Source organism: Apteryx mantelli, chromosome 1, assembly GCF_036417845.1.
Source record: "Apteryx mantelli isolate bAptMan1 chromosome 1, bAptMan1.hap1, whole genome shotgun sequence".
Lineage (NCBI taxonomy): Eukaryota > Metazoa > Chordata > Aves > Apterygiformes > Apterygidae > Apteryx > Apteryx mantelli.
Genome location: NC_089978.1, coordinates 221,517,035 through 221,529,688, shown reverse-complemented (window position 1 = coordinate 221,529,688; position 12,654 = coordinate 221,517,035). Strand labels below are relative to the sequence as shown.

The following is a 12,654-nucleotide window of genomic DNA, read 5'->3' as shown; positions in this document are numbered from 1 at the left end:
TGAAACGCAAGAGGAAGCAGGTTCGGAAACAGGAATGCAGCGTAGGAGTTCGATCAGTGAAACACAACACAAGCAAGGTTCCCAAACTGGCCCTACCTGCAGCCTGCTGCCAGCCCTGCCTCTGCACAGCAGCGAGAGCGCACAGCTCCAGGGCAAATGCAGGGACAGAATTACTGCTTCCTGGGACTGAAAAATGTTTCTGACTGTACCACGGCTTGACCCTGACTCTTCAATTAAACTGCACACTGAAATACTTTCTGGGGGACGGGAAGGAGGAAAGGATGCCAACATGTGAGAGTATAGGGTTGATTTGAAGAAAGACTGATGCAGCAACCACATCTGGGCTCTTCAGGAAGCACAGTATGTCTCAGCAGTGTCCTTGCCTCTTCCCGAAGCAGTGTCACGAGGTCTGAGGAAGTTTCTTTCAAAAGCATCTGCACTAGGATCCACAGCCAGGGCATTTTAGGGTTCTCACAAATGAAACGAGAAGAGCGCTTAAGCCATTCCCCACTGCCACATCACAGCATCCTACTCAGAGGCAGGAGTACAAAGCACACCATTCACCTTGTGTTGAAGGTGCAGAGACCACAGAGCCTGGGCTGACAAGAACACTGGGAGCAAAACCTCTCCCTGCCCCACAGGATTCACTGCAATGTTTGAAAGGAGGAGGGGGAAAAAAAAAAAAAAAAAAAAAAAAGTACTTTGTGGTAGGAACAGGAACGAGTTCAGAAGTGTGGCTAAAAAGAATATTCCTTCAAACAGCAGAAGCACTCAAAACCATCAGGAATCTTTAAGGCCTAGAGACGCATCCTGCACGTCCATGAAGTTGGTCACGCTGAAAGAGGCACGGGATGCTCAACAGCCGAGTGCCTGTGAGAAGTGAATGCTCTGACTGTGGGCTGTAGTTGAAAAAGCTACGTTCTTGCACCCAAACTCTCTCTTAAAGGACAAATACTTGCAATTTTCTACCCTGCACGTATAGTAGCCAATATCCAAGTGCTCAGATATACCAATAATGCATTGTTAATTTGGCTACAAGTACTTCAAATATTTCCTTCCTGCAATTCAAGCTCAGAGCATCTAAATAGGCACGGAAACAGCTTGTAAACCCAGAAAGCGTTTCTTTCTACCTCCTCCTAATTCAGCCTGCCCCAAGCAAGCTCTTCAGGAGAGCACACATGGAGTGCCTCAGGCCAAAAAGAGACATGGTCAAAGCTCCCCCTTATTTAAGATAAACAACGTGCAAGTGGGATTGCAACATCCAAGGTAGGTGACCCTCACAAACTCATTGATTGCTTTTCAATACCTACCCTTAAGGAGTCCCACAGCAGCTTCTGGAGAGAGCGTGAAGGAGTCAAGGGAACGGGCTATCTCTAGCAGCCCGTTAAAGTGCTGAGCCATATGGTCCCGGCATACCGAGCAGATATTGTGAATGGCCTTGGCAGCGGCCGAGGCCAGCCGCCTGTCACACAGGCCTTTCATCAAGTAACCCAGCACAGGATCTGAGGAAGAAGAAAGCCACAGGGGAGGTCAGGGTGAACAGGGGTACCTGGGACAACGCTCACTGCAGGACAGAGCGGTTGTGCCCCCTGTGCTGGCCCCCAAAGCACAACGGTCTGCGGGGTGAAGCCAGACAGGCAGAGACCAGGCCAGGACCACAGGAGAGACTCACCTAGGAACTGAGGGTTTCTGTCCACGACCTCGCTCATCTCTCCAACCAGCTCGATGCTGGTGTAGCGGACGGCCGTGTGCACCGTCTCGGGCAGGCGCACCACCCCTTCCAGCACCTCCACCAGGGTCGGGTTGTTCTCCCTGCGGGGAAAAAGGCAGCCAGCTTAGCCCTAAAGGAGGGTCCCAGCCCATTTTCCCCATAAAACTTCCCTTACAACAATTCCACAGAGCGGCTGGTTTTATTGAACCTGATCAACTGCCCCGTCTTTGGTCTACACAGCATCCAGCTAGGCAAACCCTGCGGCCGTACTTTGCTAGATATCTGAGACATTGGCTGGTGCAGGGTCAGGGCCCTCAAAGTTGGGATCCAGACGAACAGTGGCCTCTAGGAGAACAGCTTTACTGAACAGAGTGGAGCGGAGGGATCAGAACACCTTCAGTAAGAGTGCTAGCAGCACAAAAACAAAGGAAACACCAAACCCAGCTAATTAATCCTCCAGAGACTGCAGGAAGCCAGAGGAGCCTGCTCCCAGTGTGGGAGGCAGCTACCACTCCCAACCTGCAAGAGTCCCAGGCACCGTGCAGCCCACATCTATCGCGCGGCTCCTGCTCCGTTCACCAGACGGCACCGCCTGCCCTCTCGTGGCAAGAGCAGAGCCGAGCTCGATGGAGCAGGTCGACACGAGAACGAGAACCTTCCAAGCAACGTAGGACACGCTCACGCGGAGCGAACTCCCTCGCCATCCAGCAGTGCAAGGTCATGAGAGGCTCACGCTTTCAGAAACAAAGCGGTAACAAAAACTGAGATAAAAGCAACGAGAGCAGCCTTGACACGGATAATACGAGCCAGCAAGTGCACACCAAACTCGGCGTCTCCCCCGGTCTCCCAGGGAGACAGAGGCACAACGTACACCTGGAGAAGACCAGCATGACTGTTCAGCAGCTAAGCAGAACTCCAGGACACTAAAGAGGTCTATCTGAAACAGTGTGTGTATTTTACATGTGTAAACCCTGGTTTCTGCCTAGGAAAGCAGGTTCCTATGAGTATCCTTGGGACATTCACAGTGTCTCTGCACAACCCCCAGACTTGGAGGCAGTCAAAGGCAACACCTCACCTCACAGCCCTTACAGACACAAGCAGGATTGTCAATACTCACTGGTCAACACTCTTGGCTATAGAGGCCATGATGAAGAGGACAGCTTCCGTCACTTCCCAAGGTGGATTCCCATCCTTCAAAGTCGCATAAAGCTGCAAGAAAGAGAATCAGTCACGAAAGAAGCTGCAAACACAGCCTGCAGGCTTGCAGGCACCAACTCCACCCCAAGACATGGCCACCTGCTTGCTCAGCTCCTCCGACACACCCAAAAATCCAGGCCTGGCCTCACATGAACACTCCCCTTCCAGTTTACTCTGCTGTTTTGGGGCGAGAGTGCCATTCCCCAGCTAGTACCCCACATGAGACCTGCTCAAGCTGCTCCTCCCACAACAGTCCCCACTGCCTATTTCCAGACACTGTTGCTTCCTCATGCATGAGGAGAAAACGTAGTGCGGCTTCCTCCCACCCCAAAGGCTGTCAGGGCTCGGCTACGCTGCACACAGCCATGGACAGGATTGTACCTCCTCACTCTGCTGGGAGCTGCAGCGAGCTCTAGACAGGGACAGAGAGGTGCGCAGTGTGACGAAAAAGGTTGTGGGGGGGATTGCAGCTCAGGATGAAGCCATCGGGCTCAGGTGAGACTGGGCCAGGAAGGCAGAGCTGAGTCAGCCCAGCAAGAAGGTGGAACACGCAAGGTCTCAGAGCGACACGGTCAGTCTCCGCGCACGCAGGATGCCTCCTCTTTCAGGACTCATCCATCATCAGTGTGACACTCTTGTAAACCCACCTGAGCAAAACATTCCACTGATCCCACCAGGAAGATCAGGTCCTTCACCAGGTCCGAGACCCGCATCCGGAACTCCCCAAAGTCATCCGTCTCCTCTGGGACACCCTCCTAGCATAGACACAAAGACAGAAAAAGCTGCAAACAGCAGCTCGGAGAACTCCAGGCTCCCATTCACCCACAGCCAGGACAAGATAAGGAACTACAATTTACAACAGAGGTCCATCCTTCCTGCCCTCCTCTCCCCAGATCAGGCTATTGAAGAGGATTTGAAGGAGAGCGATGCACAAAGAAGGCTAACAGCATGAGCACATGCTGTGTATTCCTCCTCTGACAGGCTACAACACATAGATGAAGGGATGGAAATTGAGGGGATGAGGAACATAAGCAGACATGGAAGAAGGATTACAAGCATCCCAGACATCAAGAAGGAAGATGACAACATTGTGGCTAGCAAGCTGTGCAAGCTCTGTTCCGACAAAAATGCTGCTGAGCAGGGGACAAAGCATCTCTCTGCAGCTCCCCAAATGGGAACCACCTGGGGGAGACGGGAAAGTGTCATTCTGTAGCAATGCAGACGCCAGAGAGCTGTTAGAACAAGAACTGACTTAATGAAGAGAGGTTTAATATAGCAATTTTAATTACTGTCAATTGTCTCTCTGCAATTACTGCAACTGCAGAGCTATTACCTGTAGAGCCCTACAGCTATGGAGAGGGATCAGCATATAGCAGTGATGACAGATGCATCCTACCACCCCACTGCCTTCAGCAGCTCCAGAGGAAATAAAGCAAACGCAGCCTTACGTGGTCTGAGTCAAGCTGACAGTGTCTGGCCAGAGCATGGAGAAGCCGCTGTATGTAGGCTTTGAAGATGCTGTGGATGACTGCATCGTCTGTCTTGTACAGGTGCTCCCCCAGCCTGTACCAGAAGTTAAAGGAAATTTCTACCACCTGTTTGGAAAGAAAAATTCAGCATCCTGTTATCAACAGAGCATTTGCTCTCCACCCTACCAGTACTCCTGGCAGGGAAATCCTCTCTGAGGACGCCTGGAGTGTGGCGGAGTAGCACTGATTTCCAGTCGCAGTGCTTCCTTCCTCAGGCCATGATGAAACGTGTGCTTGTTCCCCCACCTTTGCCAATCTCCCCCACTCCTTGTCACTTAATAAAGGATTTAGAATTCAATGAATTAACCTGAAAACCCGTCACCAGCCCTGAATTGTAAAGCCTCTTTTCTGCAAAAGCAACACTGAAGCATATGGAGAGGTTTTTGCTTCAGATGCCAATCAACATCACCTCATTTCACATCAGATTGGTCAAATTGTTATCCCCCAACCCTGACCTGAATCACGCACTCCCTCTGCACAATTTCCGTGGCAAGCAAGCCCCAAAGGGTTGCATCAGAGCAGCCTTCATTCCTTAGCTAACTCGCCCTCTGGTTCGCAGGCCTGATGTACTCTCAGGCTCTGCCACAAAAGCTTCTGGAAAACCCATTCCTGGAGGGGCATTAGCTCAGTCCAGATCCACCTCCCGTCCATCATTTCTGCATCCCTCCCCCAGCATGACCAAGTGAAGAAAGGAGAACTCACAGTAGGAAATCACAACTAGCACCTCCCCGTTTCCTGTGCTGTATTTAGCACGACACCCTCTCTGTTAAGGAACCTCCAGCCACTCCACACAGACACAAGTCAGCTACCGATCAGTTACTGAGATTTAATTATCAGTGTTGGCAATTGTCCCAAGAGGAGAATAAAGTGGGAAATTAAAGGGAGAGCCTGCATCTTAACTACAACGTTCTGTGATACTGAGCTCTCATCGGGGAGGATGGTCAGAGGGCGTCGAGGCAAAGCAACGCTTACTTTGCTTGGAGCGCAAACGAGTTTACCATTGGTTACACTGAAATTCCCACAAAGCTTAAGGAAGTCAACATTTGAGAAGAGAACAACTGAGGCTGTCAGAGCTGCACTTGCAGTCCCCGTCTCCTCCTTTCAGCACACAGATGAAGGAGGCATCAGAGCCTCTTCCATTAGGGCCCCGTTCTGGGAAACGGAAGTTATGCCATACTTTCCACATCACAAACGCGGAGCAGCAGAACACAGGAACTGAAGTCTCCCAACCATGTCGCAGGATAAAGGAAAGATTTTTTCCACCAATTCAACTTTGGTTGAGTAAGATTTGGTGATAGGGTGAGCAGAAGAACATCAGTAAACCTCACTCACCTCATACTGTGGGTGACCTGCACATATCAGCAACAGCTCCAGCGTCCGTAGGTCACCCAGCCCTTGGCCTGGCGTGCAAACTATCTTATCTAGGAACGTCTCGCAAAGCTCAGTGAAAACACGGCAATAATTGAGCACCCTGGTGAAGAAAGAAAACAGAGCAAAAGTCAGAAAGATATTCCACATATGACTATTCAACAGCAGGTATCACAGACAAGGGTCAAGAAATATCAACTCCTACTTTAGCTTTTCCCCATCAACAGTTGGGAAAGAGAACGTGAGACACTGTCATACAGAGAAACTTGGCTTTATTCAGAAGTAGGTGAAAGCGCTGGGTTCCAATACACAAATCTTACAAAATTTCATAATATCCACAGCATCTAAGAAAACACCTCCAAAACTACAGCATCAAGCAACCTGGCACACGATGTCTGTTAAAACACAACATTGGTCTAATTCAGCCCTGGGAAGGTGCAATGTTTCAGATGACAAATAGGCACATCTACTTCAAAAATAAATCCAGGATGTCCCATTACACACACAAGGGACAGCATTGCATAAAAACACGGCTATACTTAAGACAAAAACAATGGTAGTAGCCAAACTGAAGTACAGCAAAATCCTTCTAGCTTTCCTACGCTTAAAGATTCCAGAAGGTCGAAATCCGGACAAGAGACAACAACGAACATCTGACAGATTGGGAGCTTTTCCCTGCCACCTCTCAGCACCAGAGGACTGAGGTCACGGCACGGTGTGATGGAGCACGTACTCCACGGAGCGAGCACAGTACCACGCACTACCCCCCGCCAATAAAACCGCTCCCATCACTGATTTGGGAAGAGCTCCAAGATAAGCCATTAGTCCTGGGCTTCCATTTTAATATTCCTGTTCTGGAGAGGTGTACCAAGTCAGAGGTAGTAAGAGGAATCAGAAATCTAGCTCTGCCTCTCACTTTTTTCCAGGCAGATGACTCTCCTTTCAAGACCTCTGCTAGTGGGTGAGAAGAAGAACGCACCTGCGGACATGACCTCTCAGGTACAAGGACCTAAGGAACAGCACGGCTACAGCAATACGTCTTTGGAGAAGGATGAATGCTTCTTGCAAATGCACCCTAAAGCCTGTCTTAAAGGCAGAGACGAGTTCCCCCCACTTCAGCTTTTTCATCCCCAAAGGCTTCACCCTTTACACAACACTGCAGCTCCACAGCCCATCCCAGGAGCAGATCAAACATGCTTAATGCCTCCAGTGCTGTCACCAGGGCATTTATGAGATACCTGGAAGGATTTGACTATCTTCTCAGATACAGACTGGAGAACAAATGCTACTAATTATACCATGCCCTTGCAATTCCTGAAGATGAAAGCTTGCAGGTTTTTCAGAAAGTCACAGAAACGAAGAGATGCTATCTCAGAGGCGATCTTACCAAGCAGTGAGGACATTAGAGCAAACTTTTATATGCCTGACAACTGAAGACTAATTCTATTAGTTTTAAATCGAAGGATAAATAAGAACAGATGCTACTATGATTTTCAGTTTCAAAAGGGATAACTTTGATGAGTTAAGAGACTAATTATTCATCTAGCTTGAGGTGCTCTCATTTAATGTGGCAGAAGCTTAAACTTTAAGTCAGAGGTGCAGAAGTTATTTGGACTTTGCATCCCCAGCTGAAATGAGGGGAGGGGAATGCTTGTTGCAAGTGATTCGGTTAGGCCTTGAACTTAAGCCATCTGAAAAGGCTCAGCGGTAAGCCAAGTGCCTCCAAGCAACTGAACGGCTGTCAGGGAGGAGAACCAGAAAGCAAACAGCTGTATTTTGGAAGCCTAGGCAAGCAGAAATCAAGCAAGAACTGCCAGAAGCCAAGCCAATGCCAGACCCTGTCAAGGTCATTTTTAAGAACAGCACAAGATTTTTCAGATGTGATAAAAAGCCGCTTGGGATCGCTACACACTGAAGACAGTGGCAAGATTAAAGATTTGTGGCACAGCTAAAATTATGTGAGTGCTCTGCCTTGGTTTTCAATACTGTTGCTGAACAGGAGGGACGAATGCAGGAGGATCAAAGAGATGGATACGATGATCTGCTTATTTCTGGAGTGGAAGGAGTGGGGACTAGCTAATCTCTACCCTAGAACTCTGGAAAAAACAAACACTGGGTAGATCCGTCCCAGAGCTTTGCTACTGGCCTTGTCGTTTCCATCAGTGAAACCACCATGCATAGCCACAAAATTGCAAGCGCTGCACTCATGTTTGAGAAGGGGGATAGAGGGTCTGGCAAATATAGGCCAATTAATCTGACCTCAATAGCATGAGCAAGTTTTTACAATGTTTTTGGAATATACAGAAGAGGGAAATGGGTTAAATGCAACATGGGTTTACCAAAATTAGACTGGGCCCACCTAATTCTTATCAACAATGTTTTAAAACATGAGAAATGGAACAGAGCAGGACTTGAAAGATTTGGTCATGGTGTTCACATGCAAATCAGCTCAACTGGGTAAAGCACAGCTGTGGGGGTAGGAGAAGAATTTGCTAGCAGGGAGATTAGCGTGCAGCGCTGGAAGGGGAAATACCAGTTTGGAAGGAGGGTGCTAGGGATGTTCCAAATCAGTCTCACAGCTGATCTTGTCTATGTTCATTAGTGACAGCTACATGAAAAGGAGGAGTGAGCATTAATGATCTTCACTGATAAAGGTGAGATGGACTATCAGCGCAGAAGAATGAAAGCCACCTGAATTTGAGCAGGAAAAATGAGACGGATTTTATGGCACAGAGTACAAGTTCATAAGAGTTAGTACTTCTGCTGAAAGCTAGAGCTTTGGAAGCTTCTGACAACTTGTGGATGGACTAAAGTCAGAGCAGGTCCAAGACGCTAATGCCACAAGACCATGGGAAAGGCATGAGATGTCAGGCAAGGCGTTCCCTACACACTGGGATGCCACAATGTAAACACGAAAGAGCGAGATCCCTCCTGGAGCAGCACATACCTGTCTGGCCCTGGTGCTAACAAAGGCTGAATTCAGAACGGGAACAGTGCAGAAAGCAGCTATGGGGATCATCAGGGGAAAAGAAAGCTGCCTTAAAGGACAGAAAGAACAGGGCTTGCTTAGCTCAGCAAACTGAAGGCTGACTGCTTCCTACCTATAAATTTATTAAGTAATAAGAACCAGCTGAGGAGCTATTCAAGTTAAGACAATGTTGGCAAAACAGAATAGGCATAAACTGGCCCAGAATCAATTGAGGCTGAAGATCAGAAGGTTTCCAATCAGAGGAGCAGTGTTTCATAACAGCCAACATATGTGAAGCAATCGTTTTTTGAAGCAACAGTTTGAACATGCTTGATCAAGGTATGAAGACTGCAACTTCTTACAAGTCAAGAATGAGGGGCTGATGACACAACAGGCACATCCAGGCCTCTCTAGAAGGCTCTAGAAGCAGCAAGTCACTTCTAACCTCTAACTGTTTCAAGGCTGGCAAGGCATCAGCTGCACCTCAGGGTATTTTCCTTGTCCTTTGCCCACAGCAAGGAAGATCAAGCAGCCCGGCAAGCCTAGCATGATAACAGTCACAGCTCTCTGTCAAAGTCTGAGCTGATCACACATGCCTGGAGCACAAACTGGTGCATCAAGGGCAAGAAAATAATTTGCTCACTTGTTTTTGTCCAACAAATACTGATTTGCATAAGTGACTTCGGAGTGCTACACACGAACACCACAGATTCCAAAAATAACTGTGGACAGACACAATGACAGGTAATTACTGCAGCTCTCCTCCCTTTCTGGGCACAGCCATGGCTGTAAGTTCACTTACTTGTCTAAGTCCTCCCGTGCTACAGCCATGTGATAGGCAGTCTCGAGAGTGAGGACGCCCTGGAAAAGCTGCAAGGCCAGGGGCAGGTTTGTCTCCACGTTCTCGATGGCGTAGAGCGCTGAGCACACGCAGTCCGAAGCAGCTTCATGGAGGTTTGACGATGTCTTGTCTTGTTGCTGCAAGAAAGAGGAAGCAGAAATGAGCCCAGCGATTACACCGTGAGAAACGAGATGCTACTGAAGATCCTATTCAATTCTTTTTTGTTCCCAGCGTGCTTCCTACAGCTTAGCCACAGCTTCCCAACAATCCCTGGATAGCCTGTGCAGCTTTACCAGCACAGACACTCGAGGTCAAAACGGACCCTCCGCACCGAGCCTGGCCTGGGAGCTGCAGACATAAGAGGAACAAGGCCAGCTGAGACCTGCGGTAACTCAGGCAAAACGTTGTTCTGTTTTTATCCCCGAGTAGGGAAGGCAGTGAGGTTTCACAGAAGCGCATACGAAATATTTATCACTATGACGGTCTGGGGTGAACAAGTGGGTTTCGGGTCCCGGTTGGTAGACGTTTATAGCAATTGTGCAAGGCTGATTTAACAGGCGCTTTAATGGCTCCCACGGAGCCCTGGGCAATTAAGAAGGGAGACAAGATTGGCATACTAAGAAGGGGAAGGGAGCAAACAGTGAAGTGGAGAGAGGAAACAAAGGAACAGTAATTTTGTGTGTGCCTATGTGTGTCCTTTCACGAGAGATCTCAAAGCATCTGGAAAACAATTCATTAAGCCTCCAGATCACACATGAAGGTGGAAAGGGGGAGTGAAAAAAACAAAAAACAAAAAAACCCCTAAGTGTAAAAGTAACAGCAATGCAATAAAAAAGGCTGGTGAGCAAAACACCCCATGTCCCAGAGGATGCAGGTTTTTGCTGCAGCACCGCTCAGACCTGCGGCTCAGCCCGAGTATAGTCTATTCCTTCTTCCACTGAATGGAAACCCTCATTTACATTCGTCACTTATTTAATCTGTACCATGGAAGAGATGCAAATGAGGGTTCCCATTTACAATGGCGGAAAGCATCGATAATACTCAGGCTGGGCTGCGGGTCCGAGCAGGGCTGCAGCAGAAAGCCGTATCCTCGGGGAATTCTGGCTTTTTATTTGTTCAGTTCTTTGCCCTCCCTGCCGCAGTGACGCAGGATACTCCCAGCCTCCTTGTTTTACTGGTCTCCTGAGCTCTCCCGCTTTCAGATATGGAGAAAAGAAAAAGTCATTCAGGAGTTATTTTTCTTCTTTTGACACTTTACCTCAGGAAATTGTACAATTTTATTGAAAATCTGGAGGGGGCAAAAGCAAAATTGATTTTAGTATTACACAAATTTAGTTTCTTTAAGGAGGAACACAGACAACTTCTGGAGCTAAAAAGTTAACCATGAAGACAGCAAACTTACTCCAAGTAACGCACAACAAATATTTTTTGCTCAGAGATTTCTGTAAGACAATTTGACCTGGAGAAAGGATCAAGCACAGCATTTCAGACCAAAACCATCTCTCTTTTAAAGTCACAAAAACCTAAGCATGCTCAAAAGTAAACCTGGCACCCTACTTTGGCTGTAGGGACTACCAACAGTAACGACTAGAAATGGTCTTTTCTCCAATGTTAAATCTTCTATTCTGCTCTGGATGTTTTGCACCCATCACAGAAAATGAACCTGGCTCACTGGCTCCTGCCTGAACTAGACAAAGCATCTGTTTAATACAGGGTCCAAAATTGATGATTAGTAGAGCAGGAATAAGGGGAACAGACATAAATAGAAGATTAAATTGTCTCTGAACTTTTTTCCTGATGTTCTGTCTGCTAACAAATGTAGTAACGGGTTTGCAGAGATGAAAGAATCACCCATGGCAACATAAGGTTCCTGTGATCAAACACCTCTATTCCTGCTGCAGTCCTGTCTTAGTCCAACGTGCCACAGAGACAGCGGTGACCTCTGCTTTCCCCAGGCACCAGCCTGCTCTGCAGGAAAGCTGCGATGCTTGAGTGACACAGGGAGAAGGTGCATCACGGACACCATTTAGCAGGAACGCACTCAAGAGGAATAGTCAAGCCAGGTGGCTGAGAACTGCTCCGGTAAAACCAGGGAAGAGCATCTGCTTGGAAAAGATTTAGGAGTCTTAAATGCCCTTCCAAGAACAAAGTGAATGGGTCTCACCTCTGAACACATATTTTCTGTGTCAGAACAGAAGACGGGCAGGAAAAAATAATACTGAACGAGCTGCAGATTCTTTCCTCCACGCAAATAGCCAAAAAAGCCCACATGCTTTTTCTGTTTACACCCAAAAGCTCTGCCAGTACTTTCTATCTGTCTCTCTTGTTCACCCATCCCAGGTCATGGGTGATGGACTCCAGTAAACCTGTACCTCTCCCAGAATATTTCAATTTTAAATCACAGGCAGAAGGTTTTCTCTAATTCCATCTATGGCAAACCTTTGCTATTCAGTTTTGTCTTACTATGGAAAAATCTCACAAGATTAAAAAAAAATCTGCTCCCTCACAGATCTCAGTAAATAACAATATCCATCAGCGAAGCAAATAAAGCTGAAAAGTTGTGAGAATTTGGGTGCTTCTCCCATTTCCCTGAGCAGTTCTGCATTCAGGAACTCTGTGCAGGGCATGCATCTCTGCACTCACTGCATCGCCTCCATGACAACATCGGTTTGGTCCAGAGAAACCAAGTTCCTAAACTAAGGACCAAGCACACAGTCAGAAGCAGCACTGTTTGTAAGTGTATTTCTGCTTTCCTCCTTGAGATATTAGCTAATATTAGGTGTTACGCATGTGGTGCCTTCTACACTTCCCGGTGCCAACAGGAGGCAGCGCGTCAGGGAAGATGGCGTGGGAAATTTCAGCGGCAGCCAGAACAGGACTGTCGCTCTGTGCTGCCACTCTCCAACTGTCCTTCAAGGTAGACGACAGGTTCGAAATGAAGACTGGCATTTCAGGCCTGGAGCTGTCAGCGTGGATCTATTACAAGGCACAGACAGCTTGCTCTTCCCCACCTGCTAGCAGAGAGGGTCAGCTCACTCTA

General features: G+C 48.0%; 1 protein-coding gene across 1 annotated transcript in view; it reads right to left on the bottom strand.

Moving 5' to 3' along the window:
* The window catches only part of TNPO3 (transportin 3), a 50,814-nt gene that overhangs the window by 10,778 nt on the left and 27,382 nt on the right, over positions 1–12,654 (bottom strand). Inside the window, exons 6-12 of the mRNA XM_067317595.1 lie at positions 9,576–9,751; positions 5,770–5,908; positions 4,357–4,503; positions 3,556–3,663; positions 2,829–2,920; positions 1,673–1,812; positions 1,311–1,502 (exon numbers count right to left, since the gene is read on the bottom strand). Coding sequence (XP_067173696.1) covers positions 1,311–1,502; positions 1,673–1,812; positions 2,829–2,920; positions 3,556–3,663; positions 4,357–4,503; positions 5,770–5,908; positions 9,576–9,751 — 994 coding nt within the window. The remainder of the gene's footprint in view (positions 1–1,310; positions 1,503–1,672; positions 1,813–2,828; positions 2,921–3,555; positions 3,664–4,356; positions 4,504–5,769; positions 5,909–9,575; positions 9,752–12,654) is intronic.